This window comes from Muntiacus reevesi, chromosome 15, assembly GCF_963930625.1.
Source record: "Muntiacus reevesi chromosome 15, mMunRee1.1, whole genome shotgun sequence".
NCBI classification, from domain to species: Eukaryota; Metazoa; Chordata; class Mammalia; order Artiodactyla; family Cervidae; genus Muntiacus; species Muntiacus reevesi.
The window spans coordinates 21,100,913-21,120,323 of record NC_089263.1 but is presented as its reverse complement, the minus strand read 5'-3'; the positions used below and the strand labels follow the sequence as shown (position 1 = coordinate 21,120,323).

Below are 19,411 nucleotides of genomic sequence, written 5' to 3'. Positions count from 1 at the left end.
CATCTTTGTTCTTGAACTGGAGTGTCATCAACCAAGCAGCGTATCTGTAGCAGGAAGGGTCCGAGGCGTCTCCCTGGGCGTTAGCAGCCATCCTCTTAGGTCTGGGCCTGCAGAGCAGTCAACAGGAGCAGGTTCACACTCAGAGCACGCTGCCAGCAGGCATGCACGGGTCTGCTACACACAGCGGCCTCCTGGCCTGCTCTCTCTCTCCTTCTCTACATTGAGAATTAACGTAGTTTGCTGCTTTGATACTGCAACAGGTGAAAGACTGATGCCAGGCTCCTCACGCCTCCACCCTTCTTAAACACGGCAGTAGAAACCATATCTTTGTCTGCCTCCCTCTGCTCCCTGTCCTGTGTTTCCAGGGGATGCAGAAAGCAATTCCAGGGGATGCAGATGCTCGGCTCTGGTTGGTGTGGCTCAAGCAGCAGGCTCAGAGGTATGCAGCTGGAGTGAAGCTAGCTTCTTCCCTCTTCCTTCCTCTAGGGCCTGGGATTTCAGCTGCAGAGGACATTCCTGGAACAGGCTCCTATACTAGTCCAAAACAGCACAAGAGACTTGGAAGGGAACCTGTCCTTCTCCGTCTCCTGACTTTTGACACATCTGTCATCTTATCTTGGTTTGCTAATGGCTGTGGTCAGCTTTTGTCACCATGAGAAGTTGGGAGGGGCCCTGGCCTCAGTGGGCTGGCTGGTCTCCGCCCTGTCCATCTCCTACTTCACTCTCCAGGTGGCAACCACGACTGCTGAGAAGTCAGCAACTGACGAAAAACCCTACTCAGGGGTGTTGATCAGGTGTCCCAAAAGGAAGATGAAGGGACAGACAGAGCTCCGCCAGGGCTAAGGTCTCGTGAGACACGTAAGTGGAGAGTAGGTTCAGGAGGGAGATCCTAGAGAGAGTCCTTGAAGGGACAGTCCAAAGTGGGCAGGCCCTCTTAAAGGGATGATCTCAAGGGACATAAACCAGGTAAGGGGCAGAATGGAGATAAAACTGACCAGCAAGATAAATCAAGGCCCACTCTTGCCTCTAGAAAACTCCTTACAAGTGGCACAAGGGTCCCTCCCCTTTGCAAATCCTCAGCCATCAAGACAAATATGATGTGGTAGAAAACAGCTAGTGAGAGATACTCCAGATTCTCGACGAGGCTGTGACACAGTCATCAGGAAGGGAATGTGACTGGGGTGCGTGTGTAGAGGTCAGCTCTCCAGACAACACAGAGGAGAACATTGCTCTGCTTGTTCCACACTCGTCCTCCCAAATCTGTGGGCTTTTCAGTTCTGGAGCCAGGCTGACAAGAGCTCCTGATTAGAGGAAGGTACTGAGAAGAGACCCTCTTTTTGGGACTGGAATATGAGACCACACTTTGTGACAACAGCGAGGATGCATCCACCCCAAAAAGACCGTTCCTGCCCTCAAATGTTGGAAAGTGGGGGAAAAGGGATCATAACTGTTCTAGTGACCCTTGGGCCAAATATGGACAAAGCTGGGCTCAACATGGAGGAGAACTTCTGAAACTCAGGACTGCCCCTTGGGACCCCTAACCCCCAGAAGAGGCTGGACAGATGGTGGTGGGGACTTGGAGAGGATATGCACACATGATAGTCTGTGCGTCTCTAAAACCACATAGGAAGCAACCCAAGTCACCTTCTCTATTTTCAAACTGTAAAACTGTACATTTATATATCAATAAAAATTTGCTGAATAAGTTACCCTATTTGTTTAGAGGGCTTCCCTGGTGGCTCAGATGGTAAAGAATCTGCCTGCAAAGTGAGAGACCGGGTTCAATTCCTGGGTCTGGAAGATTCCATTCCCAAAATGTGTAAAAACAGAACATTTTCCCACCTCAAAAAGTGGAGCATAATTGCATGTTACATGTATTTGTTGTTGTTTATTCACTAAGTTGTGTCCGACTCTTCTGTGACCCCATGGACTGTAGCCCACCAGGCTCCTCCAGGGAATCTTACTGACTCCCAGGGATTTGGAACCTGTGCTTCCTCCACTGGCAGGCAGATTCTTTAAGAGGGAAGCCTTATGTGTATTTTTCAGTTCAGTTCAGTCACTCAGTAGTGTCTGACTCTTTGCGACCCCACAGACTGCAGCATGCCAGGTTTCCCTGTCGTTCACCATCTCCTGGAGTTAGCTCAAACTCCTGTCCATTGAGGTGGTGATGCCATCCAACCATCCCATCCACTGTCGTCCCCTTCTCCTTCCACCTTCAATCTTTCCCAGCATCAGGGTCTTTTCAAATGAGTCAGTTCTTCATATCACGTGGCCAAAGTATTGGAGCTTTAGCATCAATCCTTCCAATGAATATTCAGGACTGATTTCTTTTAGGATGGACTGGCTGGATCTCCTTGCAGTCCAAGGGACTCTCAAGAGTCTTCTCCAACTCCATAGTACAAAAGCATCAATTCTTCGGCGCTCAGCTATCTTATAGTCCAACTCTCACATCCATACATGGCTATTGGAAAAACCATAGCCTTGACAAGATGGATCTTTGATGGCAAAGTAATGTTTCTACTTTTTAATATGCTGTCTAGATTGGTTATAACTTTTCTTCCAAGAAGCAAGCATCTTTTGATTTCATGGCTGCAGTCACCATATGCAGTGATTTAGGAGCCCCAAAATATAAAGTCTGCCACTGTTTCCACTGTTTCCCTATCTACTTGCCATAAAGTGATGGGACCAAAGACTATGATCTTAGTTTTCTAAATGTTGAGTTTTAAGCCAACTTTTTCACTCTCCTCTTTCACTTTCAACAAGAGGCTCTTTAGTTCATCACTTTCTGCCATAAGGGTGGTGTCATGTGCATATCTGAGGTTACTGATATTTCTCCCGGCAATCTTCATTCCAGCTTGTGCATCATCCAGCCCAGCATTTCTTATGATGTACTCTGCATATATGTTAAATAAGCAGGGTGACAATATACAGCCTTGATGAACTCCTTCCCCGATTTGGTACCAGTCTGTTGTTCCATGTCCAGTTCTAACTGTTGCTTCCTGACTTGCATACAGATTTCTCAGGAGGCAGGTCAAGTGGTCTGGTATTCCCGTCTCAAAGAATTTTGCAGTTTGTTGTGATCCACAGTCAAAGGCTTTAGCACAGTCAATAAAGCAGAAAGAGATGTTTTTCTGGAACTCTCTTGCTTTTTCGATGATCCAGCAGATGTTGGCAATTTGATCTCTGGTTCCTCTGCCTTTTCTAAATCCAGCTTGAACATCTGGAAGTTCACGGTTCATGCACTGTTGAAGCCTGACTTGGAGAATTTTGAGCATTACTTTACCAGCGTGTGAGATGAGTACAATTGTGCGATAGTTTGAGCATTCTTTGGCATTGCCTTTCTTTGGGATTGGAATGAAAACTGACCTTTTCCAGTCCTGTGACCACTGCTGAGTTTTCCCAATTTGCTGGCATATTGAGTGCAGCACTTTCACAGCATCATCTTTTAGGATGTGAAACAGCTAAACTGGAATTCCATCACCTCCACTAGCTTTGTTTGTAGTGATACTTCCTAAGGCCCCCTTGACTTTGCATTCCAGGATATCCAGCTCTAGGTGAACGATCATACCACTGTGATTATCTGGTCATGAAGATCTTTTATATATAGTTCTTCTGTGTATTCTTGCCACCTCTTCTTAATATCTTCTGCTTCTGTTAGGTCCACACTATTTCTGTCCTTTATTGTGTCCATCTTTTCATGAAATGTTCCCTTGATATCTCTAATTTTCTTGAAGAGATCTCTAGTCTTTCCCATTCTATTGTTTTCCTCTATTTCTTTGCACTGATGGCTGAGGAAGGGTTTCTTATCTCTCCTTGCTCTTTTTTGGAACGCTGCATTCAGATGGGTGTATCTTTCCTTTTCTCCTTTGCTTTTCACTTCTTTTCACAGCTATTTGTAAGGCCTCCTCAGACAACCATTTTTGCTTTTTTGCAATTCCTTTTCTTGGGGATGGTCTTGATCCCTGTCTCCTATACAATGTCACGAACCTCTGTCTATAGTTCTTCAGGCACTCTATCAGATCTAATCCCCTGAATGTATTTGTCACTTTTACTGTATAATGGTAAGGGATTTGATTTAGGTCATACCTGTATGGTCTAGTGGTTTTCCCTACTTTCTTCAATTTAAGTCTGAATTTGGCAATAAGGAGTTCATGATCCGAGCCACAGTGAGCTCCTGGTCTTGTTTTTGCTTACTGTATAGAGCTTCTCCATTGTTGGCTACAAAGAATATAATCAATCTGATTTCGGTCCTGACCATCTGGTGATGTCCATATGTAGAGTCTTCTCTTGTGCTGTTGGAAGAGGGTGTTTGGTAGGACCAGTGCGTTCTCTTGGCAAAACTCTGTTAGCGTTTGCCCTGCTTCATTCTGTACTCCACGGTCAAATTTGCCAGTTACTGCAGGTGTTTCTTGACTTCCTACTTTTGTATTCCATAGTAAAAAAAAAAAAAAAAAAAAGGTAGAGCATATATTTAAAGTGGATAACCAAAATAAATAAATAAAGTGGATAACCAACAAGGTCCTACTGTACAGCACAAGGAACTCTACTCAATGTTATGTGGCAGTCTGGATGGGAGGGGAGTTTCAGGGAGAATGGATACATGTATACATATGGCTGAGTTACTCTGCTATGCACCTGAAACTACCACAATACTGTTAATCAGCTATCTTCCCATAGAAAATAAAAAGTTAAAAAAAAAAAAGCAGAACATAACTACCACAACTTAATCTTTCCCTTAGAGCCCTGGGCGATCTAGCAAGGCCATGTTTATAAGTGTGAAGGTCAGTGTTCTGCAAACATCTGTGGCTAGGTCTGGACTTGGATAAGACTATGAAGGAAGCCAGGTTTTCCTCAGCGCCTCATCCCTCTCACCTCATCTATCTGGGCTCTCTGGCCCTCTTCAGATACTTCTCCTGCCTCGCAGCAGTCCATTAGGACTATAAGCACCATGTAACTGAGACATTTTCTTCCGTTCCTCTGAATGCCATCAAATGTTTGAGAGAGAAAGGATCTTGGAAACCAAATGTTCCAGATTTACAGCTGAGAAAACACATCCTCAGAGAAGATATAAAGTGACCTGAAGGCCAGAGGTTAGGCCCCGGGGTCAGGACTCCCTCCACACCTCCGCCGCCCTCACGGATGCACTGCCAGACGGCACGCCCAACAGATCTGGCTCCAGGGATAATGGCTAACTGACATCAACCTGACAGTAACAGGAAAGGGATGCAGGCAGCACAGCAGGCCTGAGACCAAGGCCAGCGGCAAGTTTTAACAGACGTGGATCACACCAAGGTGAAAGCCACCTTGCCTGACCTCCTGACAGGTGAATTCTCAAGTACACAGAAGTCACCATGTACCTGTAAACAGCCTTCTGATGGGATGTCAATTTCTTGTCAGCTCAGTTTTTAAACCGTTACCTTAATATTTAGCTTTTAATATTTTCTAGCTCCTAAAAGCCAAGATTTAAACATCCCTAAAATTAACACCCAGCCCCAACACTTCATGGCAAATAGATGGGAAAACAGTGGCAGACTTTATTTTTGGGGGGCTCCAAAATCACTGCGGATGGTGACTGCAGCCATGAAATTAAAATACGCTTACTCCTTGGAAGGAAAGTTATGACCAACCTAGACAGCATATTAAAAAGCGGAGACATTACTTTGCCAACAAAGGTCTGTCTAGTCAAGGCTATGGTTTTCCCAGTAGTCATGCAGGGATGTGTGAGTTGGACTATAAAGAAAGCTGAACACAGAAGAATTGATGCTTTTGAACCGTGGTATTGGAGAAGACTCTTGAGAGTCCCTTGGATTGCAAGGAGATCCAACCAGTCCATCCTAAAAGAAATCAGTCCTGAATATTCATTGGAAGGACTGATGTTGAAGCTGAAACTCCAATACTTTGGTCACCTGATGTGAAGAGCTGACTCATTTGAAAAGACTTGATGCTGGGAAAAATTGAGGGCAGGAGAAGGGGATGACAGAGGATGAGATGGTTGGATGGCATCATCGGCTCAATGGACATGAGTTTGGGTAGGCTCTGGGAGTTGGTGATGGAAAGGGAGGCCTGGCATGCTGCAGTTCATGGGGTTGCAAAAAGTCGAACACAACCGAGTGACTGAAATGAAACTGGAAAATTAACACATTACAAAATTTTACATTATATTCAAATTATGATTTGTCTTCCCCCAAGTAAAGCTTCCTTTTAAATAAAACTGATATTTCACTTTTGCTTTGCTTCCATCAGCAACAAATGACTTTTTTTGAGAAAGCACCTTTCTTAGATTTATGTCTGCTACACAAATTCTCTCATGATACTGATTTTCTGCAAGTATTAAAAACAAGGCACATTTGCCCAAGGTTGGAAGACAATTTTCAAATGTGTTGTAACTTTAAATAACATCTAGAAAATGACAATAACTCTTGTTGCTTGTTGCAGTCCTATGCAAGTGACAGCTGTGGTTAATGACATATGGGATTTCATCTTAACCCTTAACAGTTCACATTCATATTTTCTTACTGCTTTAAGCAAAGCAAAATGAAACAAAAGAGATAAAGATCACTCCTAGAAGTAATAATATTCTAAAGTGAAAGTGTTAGTTGCTTAGTTGTGTCCAACTCTTTCTGACCCCATGGACTGTAGCCCACCAGGCTTCTCTGACCATGGGATTTCCCAGGCAAGAATACTGGAGTGGGTTGCCATTTCCTTCTCCAGGGGCTCTTCCCAACCCAGGAATCAAACACAGGTCTCCCACATTGCAGATGGATTCTTTACCATATCAGCCACCAGGGAAGCCCAATAATATAGTCTAACGTCTTGTTCACTTTACATGCCTGGAAGGCAACTTAAAAGACACTGAATTCAACTGAATGTATTTCAGGACTGCATTTATTGTCACAAATGCCACAGGACTCTCGCGGCCCACTTCTCAGGCTCACCTGCACAGTGCCTCAGCATCCAGATGTCGGGAATTTCTGTGGTCTATGATGATGATGTCATGGTGTTTGTCCAGGAAACAGGCGAGGGCAGTCTGAGCCTCCTTGGTAACTGTACACATAAACCCTGCTTTTTCACACGCCCGGCAGAATCCATTACACTGGTTATCTTCTTTGGTAAACACTAAAAGTACCTGAATCAAAAAAGCATGAACAGTTCTTATAAAAAAATAAATAAATAAAAAAGATGCTGTTAGAACTGTCATGTCTTAGAAGCCCACAGAAAACTCCCAAGTGTTTTCAAGGCAAGTACACAGATGTGAGCACTACAATCTGTTGAGTAAAACCTTTTCCTCCATGTAACTCAGCAACGTTACTGCTCAGCTCCCTGAAACAAGTGCTATTCTAGCTGTTCTGAGTCTGGAAGTCAGAGCACGGGTCAAATGCTTATTTCTTTTCCTAATAAGCCCATTGGAAGAATTCAACAAAGACTTAAGTATTTCATCTTCAAATCAAATCAACCAAAACACAAATTTTAGCTAACAGGAAGTTAACCAGGTTAAGTCCTTAGATGGCAAATGCCAATATTTCAGTCAAGCTCTTGGAATACTTAATACTTTAAATAATATTTAAAGTATTAAATATTCTGACTCAAGACTTCATAATCCCTCCAAGTTTAAAAAAAAATTACTTTGATTGTAAGAGAGGAGATTCAAAGCAGACCAAAACGTGACACTTTCAAACCTGCTCATTTAGTGACACGGGAATAGCTCCAGGTGCAGGAGCCAGCTGGCTGTCCCTGTGCCCGGCCCGGGCAGGCGAGGCCTGTGGCTGCCCCTGCCCTGAGCAGCCAGGTCCCTGCGCCAGCCTGGCACAGGTGCTCCGCCCCATCCCCTTCATACCCAGGCTGACCGGCCTGAGAGGAACAGGCTGCAAAGCCAACAGAAACCCTGTTCCTGAGGACTGGGTTCCTCTACGCTTACTCGGGTACACAAATACAACAAAAGCAAACAGCACGTTTCCGCCAGTGCTTTTCACATATTAAAAATTCTAACAGTTTGTGTATGTGAGGCATCAGGTCACTTTGGAGTTTAATTTCAGTTGGTTATTTTGTTTAAGATTTTGGACTAGAAAATTTGCAGATAGTTTCTCTCTGCTGGAACTGATTCATTACGCTTTTACTCTGTTTTAGAAAATTTCAAACCTACAGGAAGTTATGAATGACACTGAATACTAGTGACCCCCTCTTCTAATTTCATGAATTGGTAACATTTTACACCTTTGCTCTCTCTCTCCACACACACACACACAATTATTATTATTATTATTTTGCTGAACCTTTTAACTTTTAAAGTAGGTTGCAGACATTTCTTCATCTGTAAATGCAGATGATTCATACAGAATAAATTCATCTATATTTCTAAGAAAAAAAACATTCCCTGATATAACTGTAGTACTGCTATCAAGTTCAGGGAATTTAACATGGATCCGATATCTTATCTAAAAGAGAAGATTACTTTCAGTGTACACCTTTAGATCCTTTCCCTCCCCATCTTTAGAGACAATTAAGGTGAGGATTATAGCACTGTGTATTATTACCTGGAGTTGATCTGGATGAAATCTCATGGGGCCAAATTGCACATCAGCTACTGCTACCTGAAAGAAAAAGATCTGCTTAAAATTAAAAAGAAAAAAAAAAGATAAACTTGCTTAAATGTTGCTCTCTCTGTTCAGTGCCACAGATGAAAGTGAAATTTCTACTCTAGAGAAAAATTACATAAATACTTATTAGATGGAGGGAGCCTAGGTTTCTCCTTATAAACCCCAGGAAAGGTGGAGCGCAGAGAAGGACAAATAAAATGTGTCTGCTCTCGGCTTTTCTTTTCCTAGCTGCATGTGACTCTTAAGTGAACTGCCCACCTTCAGCCTCAATTCCTCACTTGTTACAGAGATCAAGAGGCATATAATATAAAGAGCCCCACAGATTAGACACTGAATGAACACTGGGTCCTCCCATGTCTACTCCCATCTTTCCCCTGATGGAAAATGAACCCTTACATCTAAAATGGCACAAAAATAATGAAATCCAGTAAGCAGAACCACAGAACATCAGAGCCAACTCTCTCTATACACGATACACAGATACAACTATCTCTATACACGATAGTTATCGATTAATGCTTATTGGAAATTCCCTGGGGGCCCAGTGGTTAGGAATCCGCACTCCCACTGCTGGAGCCCCTGTTTGACCTCTGGTAGGGGAACTATGATCCCACAGGCCACACAGAGGGGGAAAAAAAAAAAAGCTTATCTACTTGAGAACTTAAAACCAACACACAAAGATAAATACAATATCACTGGAGACTTCTCTGGTGGTCTGGTGGCTAAGACTCCACGTGGCCAATGCAGGGGGCCCAGGTTCGATCCCTAGTCAGAGAACCAGGTTCCACATGCCACAACTAAGAATTCTCATGCCGCAGACATAAAAAAAGATCCCATGTGCTGCAACTTAGACACAGCACAGCCAAATAAATAAATAATAATTTTTAAAAATACAATGTCATAACCAAACCCCAACAAGTAATAAGAATCACAGTGCCAATGGAGAGCTCCGCATACGCTGGGGGCTGCACTAAGGGCTGAACATACGTTATATCTCACTGCATCTCTGCAACATGCTGAGAGTTCACACTGGGAAACAGAGGTTCCAAGTAGCCTTTGTTTAAGGCCACACAGTAGCTGGCACTGCACCAACCAGTCTGTTTAGTTCTATAAACTGTGCTGCAAGCCCAGGGCCACTGGAAGGGCTGCAAAGTCTGTGCACTACAAAAGGAGCACAAGGGAGGGGGATGGAGGCTGAAATCCAGCCCCAAGCCATGAGCCCCGGCCCTGGGCTGCTACTGGGAAGAAGAGACACATTTTTGCAGTTTCTCCAGAAACACTGTGTGTGTTGGCGGGACTCCTACACTACTTGAGGCCTCTGGGTGATGGTACAATTTCAAACCAAAACCACAGCAGCAGTAGAACTAGATCTGGAAACCTTCTCACAAGATACTTCCTACCTGCCCGCCCAAGTCCCATCTCTCCCCTCAAGCAGTGATCTATCCTACAGTAAATCCATGTAACAAAACCTGCAGAGTGACGGAGGACATCGGCGTCTATTTCTAACTGTGAGAAGCCAATATCTACTAATTATGGGACAAAGGCTCAGTTTCCTTGCTTTGTAGGGACCTCATCTCTCAGAAGGTGTAAGGATGAGGGTCGCTGCTCCTCTAGACACGAGACTGAGGACGGATCTCTGCAGTGTGAAGGAAGGGTGAGCACGGACATGCTATGGCACCGTCTCTCCTCCGGAGCTGGGCGGCCACAGGCCAGCCTCATCGGGAGCCACGGATGGATACTGAAGCCAGAATTTCTGAGAGATTAGGATCCAGGAGGCCCCAAGAGAGGGGAGGGGGAGGGGGAGGGAGAGGGAGAGGCACTCTGTACAGTCACTCTCACAATGCAGTAGGAAGGAAGGCAAGAGGCACCAAGAGAGACCAAGAACAACGAGGTTTTTGTTGTTTTTTGTGAACAAAGTTCAAAGAAACGAATGAAATCAAAGAACAAGAAATGATAGAAGCCTACTGCTTGAAGAAGACAGTGAAGCCACTGAGGAAGAAAGAAGACAATGACAAGAAAAAGAAGGAAAATTCATTTTGCTAATTTTCTACAGTGTTGAGAGGTGGAGTTTCATGAAAGAAAAGAGAAAACAGTCAACAGGAGGGCTGTGCCACTGCCCAGGATAAAGCAGCTGCAACATTGGGTCCTCTATGTGAACCACAGGCTGCAGCCTCTTACAAAGGATGCTCATGACATTAGCTATGAAGGATCAAGGAGATGAAAACCTTAAAACATATTCCTAAAAGCAAAACTTGTCTAGTTTTTATTTCCAACCATAAAGCAAGCAAACCAAAATTAAAAACATAAGAAAGTGCCCCTCCCTGGAAATTTAAAAAATATTAACTCATGTAATTGCTGGAACAGAGAGGGGAATGCAAACTCTACCTATAGACTACTTGGAAAATAATAAAAATGAGACTATAATGTAACGAGGCCTACAGGATACTAGAAAATTTTATTCAGAGGCAAAACTTAGTCTAAGATCTTTCTGTCATGAAACAAGAATTAAGTCAATATACTAAGCTTCCAATTCACTAAATATGAGAAAATCAATAGTTTCAACTTAAGGAAATGGGGGAGAGAACAATAAGTTAAAGGCAATAATTAGTAAAACTTTAAAATGTTAATGACCAGTTTGATTTAAAAAAATACATATATATTTGTATATAGTGTTGGTCACAAGCTGAAGGACAAGATAAAAATATGGACAGCTAAGAGCAAAAGTCCCACTCCTCCTGGGAAAACAATCCTGAGGACATGGTCTTCACCAAAAGTGGATGAAGCAACTTTTACAAAGGACAATGTAACTTTATGATCTCAACTTATAAAAATAACTCACCATTGCATTAATTCTAGGAAAGAAAAGAAGTTCCAGATTGTCTTTAAAGATCTTGGATTCCACCTCAATATTATTTTAGCAGTGTCATTTCAAACATTAATGTCTCAGCAATTCTATTTTGTCATGAACACTGACTGTATTTACTTAACTTGACTGCATTCTAACCTTACATCCTGTCTACGGGGTATGTCCGGCTCCCAGGACCTCTGTTGAGCAGTGTCCCGGCAGGGCCAGACAGCTACTTACCACTGCCCCCCCAAAATAACCACCACCAGGAAATCTGATGACATTACTCAGCGAGCAGACGTCAGCAGCTGGTCCTCAGAGAGTAAACAACTTCCCAAGCGCTCTGGATAAGGGGATCGGGACGACTAGAATTGGTGGATCCATTCTTTCTTTGTGTATCAAAATCAGAATCAAACTGATCTAATACTTCAGACTACGGCCCTCTTAATAATTATTTATTTTTCACATTAATTTTAGAAGGGAATAGTCATTTTCAATTTTAATAACATAGGTATCAGCTTCAAAAGCAAAGGATACTTTTAGGTAATATAAAAACAACAGTATATTTATGGGCTTATATTAGTAATTATACAAGGGGCTGAGTTAGTCTTTCGGGTTTTTTAATATTTATATGTTTGTTAAGATTTATTGTTAAATTGGGATCTTAGATTAGGATGATGTTTGTACTTTAATAGTTTAAAGTAATTTTTTGTTAATATGACTCATGGAAGTCTAAAATAAATTATTATTAGACACCTTGATGAACCAGCTTTCGGTGGTTCTTTTGTTTGCCTAACTGACCTAAAAGGGCAAACATGACACTGCAGGGCCAAGTTGCCATGTCATGAATCTTGATCACAGTGAGGGAGGACAGGAAAGAGAGATATAATTCCATCCTGTCTAAATATTCTACTCCCCTGACCCTCCCTGTCCCTTGCCTGCTTTTCTTTTCCTGTAGCTTTAGTCCCCATTTCCCACACTACATATTTTGTTATTTTATTAAAAGAGTGTCTCAAGATTTATCTGCCTTATTCATTACTAAATTTCCAATACCCAAAACAGTCCCTGGCACGTGGTAGGCAGTCAAAAAATACTTCTGAATCAATGTTTACTCAACAGCTAATCTCTTTTAACCAATCATTTATCTAAAAATCATACTCATACAAGCTTATACATAACACGGGTATATAACACAGCACTTCCAGGTTTCAGAGTATTTTCACTTATTAACGGAACACAAAGGGAGGAACCTTCGGAAAAGTCTGAACACCAGGAACCACAGAAGAATCATGTGATCTATCTTTTTCCTATATCCCCTTATTAGAAACAGAAAGTTATGCTGGGATCAATTTATATTAATTGTTTACAAACCCAGGAACTACAGTAAAGATGTAAATCAGATTTTGTCTTCAGCATGTCTGTCCCCTCCCGGCTTCCCTGTGCAGTCAGTGGCTGTCTTGTCTGCCTTTCCCAGCAGAGTGCTAACTTCATCAAAGGGGCACAGCCTGGGAAAGAGTCAGGTGTGTTCTTAGGTGGGAAGAGTCAAAATTAGTTCGGACATTTGTGGACCACTGGCCATGCAGAGAGCCAGGTACTAGGAGTGCAAAGACCAAATGCCCACCCTGTCCTTGAGTGGTAGCAGGGGAATACGTAAATGATGTGGTGTAGGTTTAAAAGAGAAAGAAGGTGTCTACTGTGTGTGAAATACTTCACTTCCGATCATATTTAAATCCAACTTAGTCCCTACCCTATGAGTAAGATAAGCTCATTAACTCCATTTTATTGATGACAAAACTAAAGCTTCCCTGGAGAAGGAAATGGCAACCCATCCCAGTATCCTTGCCTGGAAAATCCCATGGACAGAGGAGCCTGGCGGGCTACAGTCCATTGGGTAGCAAAGAGTCAGACATGACTGACCACCACCACCACCAAACTGAAGCTTAGAGCGGTATGGTTAAAGCACTGGTAACAGGCAATGATGGCAAGTGGGTTCAATTCTTGGAAACTTAATTCTCATGGTCTTTTCATGATCTACTGGGAAAGACATCTGACCGTAACCTGTATCTAACTGAAACAAGACAAGAACCTGGAAAGCAGCATCCGTCCACTCCACAAACCTCTGTCAAGCACCCACAAGGTATCAAACTGTTTCCCAGGCACTGGGCATTCAACAGAGACCAGAGAACATCTGTACACAGCAGGGATGGATCTGATGGAGAGTAAGAGGGCTGCTGTTTGGAATCAAGAGTCAAGGAAGTCTCTCTGAGGTGGCACAGAGTGGCACTGGGAAGGCGAGACTTGGACGAGGAGGAGTCAGCCATGCCAGGAATGGACGGGGGGGCGGGGGGGGGGGGGGTCCCAGGCAGAGCACAGGATTGGGGGTGGGACCAGGGGGACATCTGAGGAGAGGAAGGGAAGAGAGGGAGACGAGCTTAAGGCCAGGCAGGAGCTGTAAGGTGCAGAGCTTTCTAAGCCGGGACAAGAAACGGCGGTTTTACTCTACATTTCACGAAAAGCCACCAGAGAGTTTACACTAGGGAATGATATGATCCAATTCTTGTTTTCTAAAAAGATCCCTTCAGCTACCTGTGGAGAAGAGTCAGTGAGAGGGTGAGGGGGAGGCAGAGAGACAGGAAGAAAGCTCTTGGAGTAGCAGTCAGGTAGATAAGAGAAGATGCTTGCTTGGCCTGGTAGTTGCCATGGAGATGGGTAGATGAATCTGGAATATGTTTTGGAGATGGACTGATCAGGACTTGTTGATGAACAGAATACAACCAAATCCACTGATTCCCAGATCATAGCTGTCATATCTGACCAGAAGTTTTCTATCAGTGTTGTGTAGAAATCTGGGGTTCTGAAGCAGGGCATCCTGGTAGAAGCGGTGTGGATCTGCTTGATCTTTTCCAGATCCACCCACAAGATGGCACCAAGAGCTACCCTGAGGCAAAGCTCCCTCCTAGCTTCTTCCCCTGGTCCTTCTCTCAGGGCAGTCTAAACACTCCAAGCATGCGTACTAAGTTGCTTCAGTCACGTCCGACTTTTTGTGATCCCCTGAACTGTAGCCCACCAGGCTCCTCTGTCCATGGGATTCTCCAGGCAAGAAAACCAGAGTGGGTTGCCATTTCCTCCCCCAGGGGATCTTTCCCATCCATGGATCAAACTCAATCTCTTTTGTCTCCTCCATTGGCAGGCAGGTTCTTTACTGCCACCTGGGAAACCCAATATCCACTTTCAATGTCCTAGTCTCTTCTCTCCCCTTACCTACTCTTAATTTGCCCTCCAGTCAATTTACACAGCACATATTTACAAGAAGCCTTTTATGTGTTACCTCAATTGGATTCCAAAATCAAGTCACAGGCTACAGTGAAACTGTTCAGGCTCTTTTTCCCCCAAACCCCATAGTGTTGGGCAAAAAATGGTGTCTGGATTAAAAAGAGCTATTTAAACAGCTTAACACAATTCCCAACAGTGAGTAATGTGCAATAAATTCTAAATATCTACAGAAAAGGCTTTCCAAGAAGTTTTTGCTATGAAAGTATACTTTTACTAACACACACACATACAGGCATGTTTAAAACTATATTTTTCCAAACAGTTATTTCTTATAGAGCACTCAGGTAATCGCTGATAAGGACCATGAACATCATGATACCTTGAAATACTGTAAAAAAAAAAAAATAGGACCCACTTCTTAAATATTAATGTAATTAGTAAAGGGGACAAATAAAGGTTTTCTTGAAACCCTCGAAGAGGGCTGACTGCCTCTGAAGGTGAAAACATAAAAGAACCAACCCAGAAAAAAACAAGGCTAGCCAACTGAAGGATAACTCAACCCATGTGCCTCTCTTTAACTGTGTCACTGAAATTTAAGACTCCCTCAAATCCAACAGCAGAAATCTAAGCTGTAACACCACGGAGGCCAGACGAGAGCCTATTTCTCACCCACGCCTGCCTGTTTAGTCGCTCAGTTGTGTCCGACTCTTTGCAACCCTCTAGACTGCAGCTTGTCAGGTTCCTCTGTCCATGGGATTTTTCAGGCAAGAATACAGGAGTGGGTTGCCATTTCCTTCTCCAGGGAATCTTCCTGACTCTCCCATGTCTCCTTCACTGCAGGCAGATTCTTTACCTGCTGAGCCATCGGGGAAGCCCACTTCTCCCCCAGATCCTCCTAAAAGAAGAGAATGACCACTTGTATGAACTGGTCAGAATAAGAAGGGTATACAGGCTGCTGGGGAGTGAGAAGAGAGACACTGAGAACTCAGTGTTATTGACTCAGCTCTCTCCCAGAGAAAACCTGAATCCAGAAGGCATGGATGACGTGCAGACAAGAGGAATATTCCTGACCAAAGATTAATAAGTTAGCATCCAGCCTCTGTCTGGGACAAGTCTATTTCAGGCATATTTTCATGAACGGGTCGTGTTTATCACACACCCTGCACACTCAGACAGCAGTCCACCTTGTTCAGTAGGCCCTGCAGCTGCCTGCCGCTAGCTGACCACACCAGCCATCCCGAAGCAAACACCAGCCCGGGTTTTAACAGGTTAGCTTCATAAACCTCAATGCTATATGAAGTGGGTTACACTGAGAATGACAACCCACACAACGAAATGAATTCTCCACTATCACCCAAGCTTCCCTTCACCAGTACTCCTGAGGTGGAAGAGATAGGGGTTTGAACTCTGACCTCTCTCCCCTCAAAAAACGGTAACTTTAGGCAAGTTTCTTCATTCTGCTAAGTCTCGCCTGGAAAAAGCAGTGGCTGTGGAGCAGAAATGAGTAACAGACTCACAGCTCTCTGTGTGGTGCCAGCATAGAGGGAAGTGCTCCATGGCAGAGGCCATTATCACCAGTGAAAGGGACTGCAGACACAATCGCAGTGTCCCTTGTCTGCTTCCAGAGCAAGGACGAAATACTTACTAGGTGTGGAAGCTAAACACGTAGATGTTGGCAGAAAGCGGGCTTCCAAACAGAAAGCTATTTGAAAATGACACAGAGTTAACACTGCTCATCCCCACCTCCTCCCTGTGTTAGATCATCAGACGCCCTGAACGCAGCAGTTCTCAATCTGAGGGTCTACTGTTGAAACCATCTCCCAGTCCTCTTTTACGAGGCTATCCAGAGAGTCTCAGTAATGGGCCTACATGGTTGTGTTTAACATATAATACTGGTTTCTTTAACACTTTCTTTTGGAACATTTTTCACTACTAATTATGTCTAATTCCAAATTTCAAACAACCAGCTCAGAAAAATCCAGGAAGAAGTCATCTTCGGTTTAGAAAACTGAACTCTGAGTTTCAGAAGAGAAACCACTGGGAAAAGAGGGAGGTATGTATTAAATAGTGAAGACAGTAACACTATCAACAGAGATGAGGAAACCGTGGGGCAGATGAAGGCCTTGGATCCAGGATGGGGGTTCAGCATGGGGGTTGAGGGGAGAATGGCTAGAGTCTTGGCCCTAAGTCATGGAAAATCCCTGTTTCCCCCTTCAGTGCTCACAGCAGCAAATAGCCCAGGCAACAGGCTCCCTGAGGAGGCTGTCTTCTCCCAGGACTGCTTCTTCCTAATGGTTTTAAGGTAAAAGCTTGACCAAAAGTTGTCTGTTATTTGTATTTTTAAAATGCATATTTACAGCCTCCAAACTAAATATATATATATATTTAATAATTTTATTTATTTTTGGCTGTGCTAGGTCTTCATGGCTGCACTGGCTTTTCTCTAGTTGAGTGGGGGATACTCTTTAATTGTGGTTCGCAGGCTTCTCTTGCTGTGGTTTCTCTTGCAGAGCACAGGCTCTATGCACACGGGCTTCAGTAGCTGCAGCTCCTGGGCTCTAGAGCACAGGCTCAATAGCTCTTTGCCTTTTCTAGACTTCCAAGCAGTTGGAATCACACAAGTATGTAGCTTTTCCAGACTGGCTGCTTTGACTTAGTAATATGTATTTAAGGTTCTCCCGTGACTTTTTTGTGGCTTGATAACTCATTTCTTTTCAGTACTAACTAATATTCCACTGTCTGGATGTGCCACAATTTACCCTTTCACCTATTGAAGGACACCTTAGTTGCTTCTAAGTTTTGACAATTATTAATAAAGCAGCTAAAAACATCCTTGTGCAGGTGTTTGCCTGGTGTAAGTTTTCAACTCCTTTGGGTAAATACAAGGAGAGCAAATGCTAGATCTATGATAGGAGTGTGTTTAGCTTTGTAAGAGGCTGCCAATCTGTCTTCCAAAGTGGCTGCCATTCTGCATTCCCCCAGCACTGTGTACATTTCCCACCCCACCCAGGCCCGTTGCACCACATCCTGGTCAGCATTTGGTGTTGTTAGTGTTCCAGATTTTGGCCATTTAAATAGGTGTGGAACAGTATCTTACTGTTGCTGTAATCTACATTTCCCCTGACACATGATGGGGTGCATCTTTTCATATGCTTATCTGCTATCTGTGTATCTTTGGTGAGGTGTCTTTGGCTCATTTTTTAACCAGATTATTCGTTTTCTTTTCTTTTTTTTAATTGGAGTGTAGTTGTTTCACGGTGTTGTGTTAGGTCCGGCTGAAGAGCAAAGTGAATCAGTTGTACACATACATATCTCCCCTCTTCCTTGGATTTCTTTCCCACTTAGGTGACCACAGAGCACTGAGCAGAGTCCGCTGTGCTATGCAGGAGGTTCTCACTAGCTATCTATTTTACACACAGTAGTGTATACATGTCAATCCCAGATTGTTCACTTTTAATTAGAGCTTTTAAGACTTCTTTATGTATTTTGGACATCAGACACTCTCTGACATAAATTGCAGCAATATCTTTATTCAATCCATCTCATAGAGTAATGTAAATAAAAACAAATGGGACCTAATTAAACTCAAAAACTTTCACACAGCAAAGGAAACCATGAACAAAATAAAAAGACAATCAATCCACAGAATGGGAGAAAATATCGGCCAACAGTGCAACCGACATGGGATTGGTCTCCAAAATTTACAAACAGGTCATGGGGCTTAATACTAAAAAAAAACAAACAATAAAACAATTAAAAAAAAAATGGGCAGAAGACTTGAAGAGACATCTCCAAAGAAGACAGATGGGCAAGAGGTGCATGAAAATATACTCAATATCACTAATTATTAGAGAAATGCAAATCAAAACTACAATGAGATAGCAGCTCACACCAGTCAGAATGGCCATCATCAAAAAATTTACAAACAATAAATGCTGGAGAAGGCGTGGAGAAAAGGGAACCCTCCTAGAATGTTAGTGGGAATGTAAATTGGTACACTCTCTATCCAGAATAGTATGGAGATATCTTTAAAAACTAAAAATAGAGCTACCAAACTGATCCAACAATCCCAGTCCTGGGCATATATCCACAGAAAAACATTATTTGAAAGGATACATGCACCCTAATGTTCATTGCAGCATTGTCTACAATAGCCAAGACAAACAGGCAACCTAAATGTCCACTGACAGATGAATGGATAAAGATGTGGTTGGTACACATATACAACAGAATATTACTCAGCCGTTGAAAAAAGAATAAAAACAATGCCATTTGCAGCAACATAGATGGAACACAAATGGACCAGAAAATTATGATACTAAGTAAGTCAGACAGAGAAAAACAAATATATGATAATGCTTACATGTAGAATTTAATAAATAAATAAATAAACTTATTTACAAAACAGACTGACAGATTTACAGAAAAAAACTTATGGTTACCAGGGAGGAAGGGGGAAGAGGAGGGACAGACTGGCAGTTTGGGACTGAAATGTACACACTGCTATATTTAAATAGATAACCAATAAGGATCTACGGTATGGCACAGAGAACTTTGGTCAGCATTCTGTCATAACCTAAATGGGAAAAGAATTTGAAAAACGATAGATACATGTTTATGTATATACATAAATAACTTTGCTGTACACCTAAAAAAAAAACACAACACTCTTAATTAACTATACTCTAATATAAAATAC

At 42.9% G+C, this 19,411-nt stretch overlaps 1 protein-coding gene across 2 annotated transcripts in view; it reads right to left on the bottom strand.

Annotated features, from left to right (window-relative positions):
• The window catches only part of PDE8A (phosphodiesterase 8A), a 145,140-nt gene that overhangs the window by 61,304 nt on the left and 64,425 nt on the right, over positions 1–19,411 (bottom strand). For both annotated transcript variants that reach the window (XM_065906398.1, XM_065906397.1), the window contains exons 2-3: positions 8,532–8,588; positions 6,936–7,126 (exon numbers count right to left, since the gene is read on the bottom strand). In XM_065906398.1, the coding sequence (XP_065762470.1) occupies positions 6,936–7,126; positions 8,532–8,588 (248 nt within the window). The remainder of the gene's footprint in view (positions 1–6,935; positions 7,127–8,531; positions 8,589–19,411) is intronic.